Raw genomic sequence first — 7,346 nt, forward strand, 5'->3', positions numbered from 1 at the left:
TATTGTTGACTAGTGAAAGCTCTTGGTACAGTTTTGGATACAAGTCCTTTCCTGGAAATGTAATTTGCAGCTATTTTATCTGGTTAGCTTATTTATTCCTTCTCTCAAAAGCATCATTGGCAAAACAAGCATTTTTAAAAAATTCAGATGAAGTGTTTTGCTTCATGGATTGTACTTTGGTATTTTTTTTTTAAGGAGGCTGCCTAGTACTCATTCATGAAGGTTTTCTTCTAAGAGTTTCATAGCTTTATATTCCTGAAGTGTTCAATTATTTGAGTCAATTCTTGCATAAGATGTGATGCCATGATTCTTTTATTCCCTCTTTATATACAGTCATTCTTACACTGTTGAGCATCTTTTCATGAATCATTTTTACACCTTTCTCAAAGGTCATATAACTGTATCTGGGTGGGCTGAGTTCATTTCTGGATTCTATTGACCTACTTATTTCTTTGCCAAAATACACTATCTTGAAGAGAAAGTTATAGTAAGCTGCTTTTTTAAAAATAAAATTTTATTTATTTTTCTGTTCCAGTACTGGAGTTTCATCCTCTTTCTTGGCTTGCTTGCTTCCTTTCTTTCTCCCTCCCTCCCTTCCTCATCTCTCTCTTTTCTTTCTGAAGTTGTGGGTTTGAACGCAGAGCCTTGGTGCTATCCCTGAGCTCTTTTGCTCAAGGCTAGTGCTCTACCACTTTGAGGCACAGCAACACTTCTGATGTTCTGGTCATTAATTGGAAATAACAGTCTCACTGACTTTCCTGCCTGGGCTGGCACTGAACTGCAATCCTCAGATCTCAGCCCCCTGAGTAGCTAGGATTATAGGCATGAGCCACCAGCACCTGGCTTTGCTTGGCTTTTTTGCTCAAGGTTAGTGCTCTCCCACTTGAGCCATAGTTCATTTCTGGCTTTTTGCTGGAGATAATTCTCACAGACTGTCCTGCCTGGGCCGGCTTCAAATTGCAATCCTTAGATTCAGCCTCTTGAGGAGTTAATGATTATAAGTGTGAACCACCAGTATCAGGTTTAATTCTAAGTTTTAAAGTCAGGTAGTTTGATTTCTTCCACTATGTCTTCTCATGATAAGCTCTTTTTTCCCCTCATATAAATTGTATAAAAATCTTGTCTGTTTACAAAAGCATACTGCTTTGTGAATTTTGATAGGGATGGGATGCAATGCAGAAATTGTGTTGGAGCTCATGGATGTGTTGTAATGGTCTTCTAATCTGTGAACAGTTTCTTTTCATTGAAGTCTTTCTTGACTTCTCTCACAACTATTTTGTTTGTGTTCTCAGTATATTGATCCTTTGTCTGCTTTACTATGCTTTTACCTGTGAATTTCTATTTTGGGATCTTTTTATTTTTATGTGCCGGTACTGGGACTTGAATGTAGGGCCTTGGGCTTTTTCATGGCTAATCGGAGATAACAGCCTCATAGATATTCCTGCCCTGACTGGCTTTGAACTGGATCCTCAAATCTTAGCTTTCTGAGTAGAATTATAGGCATGAGATAGTGCCTGTTTATACTGGTTCTTGAAGTTTTATTTTGAAAAATATCAATTTTCTTGTTCTCATTTTATATAAAGAGGATTTTTGAATTATCTTCATTCAACCTTGTTGGACTCATGTATGTGTGTGTGTGTAGATTCCTTAAAAGATTTTCTAGGTAGACAATCATGTCATTTGCTAATAGGAATATTTAAAGAGTATATTTCTGGGTCTTGTTTTATAAAGGATAATACAAAGCCTGAATTTTTCATCTTAGAGAAAATCTAGCCTTTCATAGGAGCTGTGAAGTACCATTTTTCTTTCTTGTGTCTTGCCAAGGACTGTGTACAGGATGAGTATTTCTTCCTTGTGTTTTCCTTCAGTTTTCTCCTCTGTAAGTTTTTTCAGGGGCTGTTTTTTCTTTTTTATAATTTAAAATTAATCTTAAAAACAGGCATAGCAAGAGCAATAAAAGGGTGACATTGTTGTAAAAGAAATATACTCATTACCTAACTTATGTAACTATCAGACTAAATTTTCTTTATTTTTTTCTGGTCCCTTTTTGTGCTGGGACTTGAACTCAGGGTCTGGGCGCTGTCCCTGAGCCTCTTTGTGTTCTACCACTTGAGCCATAGCACCACTTCTGGCTTTTTCTGAGTAGTTTATTGGAAAGTCTCATGGACTTTACTACCATTGCTGGTTTGAATCATGATTCTCAGATCTCAGCCTCCTGAGTTGCTAGAATTATAAACAGCAGCCACTAGCGCCCAACATATTCTATTCTTGGTGGTGGGTTTGGACACCATATTTCAACATCTTCAAGTAGTGGCATTTTTTCTCCCTTTACTTTTGGTGATATTTTCCTACAAGATAGTCATTTTTTAAAAATAAACTTGTAGATATATTGGTATAAAATTATTTTAGCTGACGGGCTGGGAAGGTGGCTCAGTGGTAGAGCGCTTGCCTTGCATGCTCAAGACCCTGGGTTCGATTCCTCAGCACCACATAAGCAAAAAGAAAAAAGCCAGAAGTGGCGCTGTGGCTCAAGTGGTAGAGCGCTAGCCTTGAGCTGAAGAGCTGAGGGACAGCGCCCAGGCCCAGAGTTCAGGACCCACTACTGGACCCCAAAAAAAATTTATTTTAGCTGAGTGTTAGTGGTATATACATACATTCTTGGAAGGCTGAAACTGATAGACTGTGGTTCAAGGCTAGTCTAGGCAGAAAAGTTAGAGATCCCTTCTCAAATGAGAGCTGGACCTGGGGGTATGTAGCTGTTTTCCTTAGGTAAAATGGGAAGTCTAACATGGCCCAACATGGATCATGCCTGGAGTTGTGCTCAGGAAGAGAGAACCTATCACAAAAATATGCAGCAAAAAACAGTGCTGGAGGCACAACTCAGTGCTCAGAGTATATGTCTAGAAAGTATGAGGCCCCTAGTTCAAACCTCATACCTCTAAAACATTACTCTAAAAGTCTTTTCACTTTTGGTATTGTGTTTATTTTTTTTTTCTTGGTATAAATGATGAGTATAGGGGGTTATAAAGACCTACCTTTTTTACTTTGTATTGAAAACAGAGCAGGGGAGGAGAAAAGTCACATCAACTCAGAACCCTATGCAGGACTTTCCTGAATAATGAGTACCTTTACTTCAATCTTCCGGTGCACATAAGTTAACCTCGAAGGTCACTTCATGCTGCAAAAGAATTATTTAAAAATGCACCATGACACTATGTTCCAGTAGGGAATATTTATTAAGACATACATGCTTACATTCAAAGTAAACTAAACACATGCCAATCACAGTGAAATATAAAGAAAAACATGAGTAAATTATTTTCATTGACATTTTTGTATTTTAGAAGCCATGACATGTTCAAATAGAAAATCATTAACCTTGATATGTAAATATTTTTCTCAATATTAGATTTAAGACCTCTTCAAATAAATTTTTGCAATATGAACTTGATAATATAAAATTTACACTGAGGTCTGAATATAATTGACTTTGGAATCCCAAGCATGTGAGAATATTGGTGTGCTGCAGAGCTCTTTCCTGTGTTAGGATGTCACTACGCTTTCAATGAAATGGGATACTTTTCACTAACCACACAGATAAGAATTAGTTTTCCAACTTTTAGCTAATATGTAATCTTTAGCAGGTGAGCTTCTGAAAATTTCAAGTTTTCAAAGAATATAATTAGTTGCAGACATCTAATAAAATCACCTAAAATAATAATAGTGATAGATATCTTTGTGCTTACACTTTCTGTGCATTGGGCACCATGCTAAACACTTTACACAAGTTTAAGGCAAGTCTGTTTTACTGTGATGCCAAAGCCAAAGCAGTTAATGTATTGTATGCCATTCATAAGACCTTGTTCTGCTGTCAGTAAGGTGACTGTTTAAAACTTTATCTGTGATTCATTTACCAAAGGATAATTTACATTGTAAGAAGCAAGAGTGATTCAAGTGGAACAAAAAACACTGCTCATTTAAATATTTTTATTTACATGTCTTTCCCATCATCATTACTCTAATAAGATTATAAATACACAGACCCTAGAATACATGCAACACATTCCACAAAGGAACAAAAATGCACAGTACTATTGAATCAAGAACCCAAATGACTGTATACAAAGTGCTTTAAATAAAGGACCTTGTAAGACATTCAGATCATATTTATTTTAATACATTCTAATAATTTCCAATGGATGCATCATTTATAAATAACATCCCAAATCCCCTACTTCCTTTTATCAGTGAAAATTTAGTACTTAATCAGAAGAGCAGGAGTTCCATCGTTCAATGCCAGGTCACATAGCATCAAAATGAAAACGATGGGCTTCTTGTCTCTTTTCTCTATCATCTGCTTTCTGAAAAAAAATTTTATAGTAGTTTTTAAATGATAAATATTTGTAAGACACATTTTTGAAATAAAACTAATTAAAAAACCCTCAATAATTAATAGATAATAGATATGAACTTTTTTGTATGTGATACTGGGCTTTGAACTTGCATTTGCTAAGCTCGTGCTCTACCAAGTGAGTCATATTTCCAGCCTGTTTTATTCTGATTATTTTTGAGTAAGGTCTCAATTTTGACCCAGACCAGTTTGGACTGCAATCTTTCTATTTATGCTTCCTGCCATAGTTGATATGTGTGAATCACTATTGCCCAGCTTTTTGTTGAAATGAGGTCTCATGAACTTTTTATCTGGATTAGCTTCAATTTGTGATCCTTCAGGTTTTGCCTATCAAGAAGCTAGCATAACAGGCACTAGTGACTGACACTGGCTAATAAATCTTATAAAATATTTTGTAGTTTATAGTAGCTATTTTATAATTGTTTTTTAACCAACAAGAAATGTTCATTAGATAATTAGCTTGTAATCACTTACGATTTTATAAGGACAGAATCAATGCTTGCATTTTTTGCCCATTCTTAACACTGATGATACCAACGAATCCCAATGAATTATATCTACATATAATAAGTAGTCTTTTGTTAATGTATTGATCTTGCAGATACTCATACAAATCCTAGGTTTTATATCTTGTTGTAGGAATGTAAGGACTAGAAAGAAGAAAAGTAAAACATACTACATTGTACTTCAGGATACAAAGTAAAAAGAAAGTTGCTTCTAGCTTTGGGTGAGGAAAAGAACACTGGAAACAGTATGAGCAATTGTGGGAGATGGTAGGAGAGCATGACATCAGAGAACAGGGAGGATACATGAACGTGCGGTCTGCACCAAGGAGATTCTGGCCTAGGCAAGAATCAGAAGGGCAGCTGATTAATCTTGTGGGTAACAAAGAGGAGACAGGAGGCTTTACAATACTTGTAAGGAATCTTTGTAGATGGAAATGAGGAACACGTTGCATACTGGTAGAATAGTATGAAAAAAAGGTGAAGGCCTAGAGCAGACACTTGGGAGGAGGGTTGAAAGCAGCTGACAGCACAGGAGGAGCCACATGAGGAGCTGTACATGATGTTGTGTCATGTTATACCTTGCAGTGCCACACTATGCAGTGCCACGCCACATTGTGCCATTGTGTACATGGCCACATAAATGCTTGCATTCAAACTTCTACTTTTAGCCACTGCATCATAATTGTTGTAAGCCCCAAGTATTTAGGCTGTTATCAGATCCCATGCAAAATGATAAAATTAATTTCCTCTCTTTCATAGAGTAAGAGCTATGGAAGGTATCAGACTATATTCTAATGCTTATGGACACAGTATGTAGAATCTTCCTTGGTCTTACATTTTAAGCAATTTTAAAAACTGAATGTAAACATTATGTTATTGTTTTGGCACTGTGAGTGATTGGAAACATAATGGCATAATTAACATGCTCTCTTTTTCATAAGGGACCAGATAGGATTAAATATGGTGATTGGAGTTAGCAAAAAATGCTTATGATGATATGCATGACAAGCCAAAGAGAATAGATAGAATCAAAGAAAATACCTCTTTTTGGCACAAAAAGCTTTATGGGGGACATTGTTGTAACTTGCTAATTATGTATTTAATACTGTTTTCTTTATTTAGTGATTTTAGGGGGATCAAAGCCATGGCCTCACACATGCTAGGCATGTGCTCAACCACTCAGACACATCCTTAACTCATTAATACTATTTTTAAAGAGCAATGAATTACTTTAAAACCAAAAACTACTGCTTCATTTAAATAAACAAACCTTTTCCTGCCAGTGTAGAATGCCAATGATTGCCAAGATGAACACACAGACCCCAATGAGAGCTATAGCCGTGAGTAGCACAATGTTACTTGGTGTCAGATATAGTTTGGCACTCCAGCTGTAGGTAACAAAATATTGCAATTATAAAATGAAACTTAAATCACAAGCTTAAACTGAGACTAAACTCCCAAATCCCTTATTAATTAATGAAAATTTCATTCACTAAATCATTTACTCTTCTAGCTCTTCATTTTAAGTAAAACAAGTTGGATTAAATTTCTTTTTTTAAAATATGTTTTTTATTGTGAAAATACTGTACAAAAACGAACTTTACAGGCCGGGCGCTGGTGGCTCACGCCTGTAATCCTAGCTACTCAGGAGGCTGAGATCTGAGGATCGCGGTTCAAAGCCAGCCCGGGCAGGAGAGACCGTGAGACTCCTATCTCCAATAAACCACCAGAAAACCGGAAGTGGCGCTGTAGCTCAAGTGGTAGAGCGCTCGCCTTGAGCTGAAGAGCTGAGGGACAGCGCCCAGGCCCAGAGTTCAAGCCCCACGACCGAAAAAAAAAAAAAAAAAAAACGAACTTTACAACTTTGGTGTGGGGGGAGTTGGGAAGGATTGGGTTAGGGGGCAGGGGGAGGATAGGAAGGGATGGGAAGGGGAAGCAAAGGAGGAGGCTACAATGCTTGATAAGAAATGTACTTATTACCTTGCCCATGTGATTGTAACCCCTCTGTACAATATTTTCACAAAAAAATACTGTACAGAGGGGTTACAGTTACATGAGCAAGGTAATGAGTCCATTTCCTATCTTTGTTTTTCCTCTGGATCAAATTTCTATGCTGCTAAGATTGACGATTCAGCAGATCTCTTATTTTTCTCAGAACTGAAGTAGGATTTTTTTTTTTTTTGTATGTGGTGTTGGGGATGACACCAGGGAAAGCAGAATTTTTAAAGAGATATTTTGCTATTTTTGAGTTTGATGCTTTAAGAATTATTCTCTAGTAAATGTATCATTTGTTTTTTGTTTTTTGGGTCTGGTCATGGGGCCTGAACTCTGGGCCTGGGTGCTGTCCCTCAGCTCTTCAGCTCAAGGCTAGCACTCTACCACTTGAACCGCAGCGCCACTTCCGGTTTTTTTCTTATGTGGTGCTGAGG

The 7,346-nt window shown here is 37.0% G+C and overlaps 1 protein-coding gene across 1 annotated transcript in view; it reads right to left on the reverse strand.

Moving 5' to 3' along the window:
* Positions 1–3,217: 3,217 nt before the first annotated feature.
* Positions 3,218–7,346, reverse strand: part of Itfg1 (integrin alpha FG-GAP repeat containing 1) — a 220,033-nt gene continuing 215,904 nt past the window's right edge. The window contains exons 17-18 of the mRNA XM_013036077.1: positions 6,188–6,305; positions 3,218–4,361 (exon numbers count right to left, since the gene is read on the reverse strand). Of these exons, the coding sequence (XP_012891531.1) occupies positions 4,302–4,361; positions 6,188–6,305 (178 nt within the window). The 3' untranslated portion in view covers positions 3,218–4,301. The remainder of the gene's footprint in view (positions 4,362–6,187; positions 6,306–7,346) is intronic.

This window comes from Dipodomys ordii, unplaced genomic scaffold (assembly GCF_000151885.1).
Source record: "Dipodomys ordii isolate 6190 unplaced genomic scaffold, Dord_2.0 Scaffold247, whole genome shotgun sequence".
In the NCBI taxonomy this organism is placed as follows: Eukaryota; Metazoa; Chordata; class Mammalia; order Rodentia; family Heteromyidae; genus Dipodomys; species Dipodomys ordii.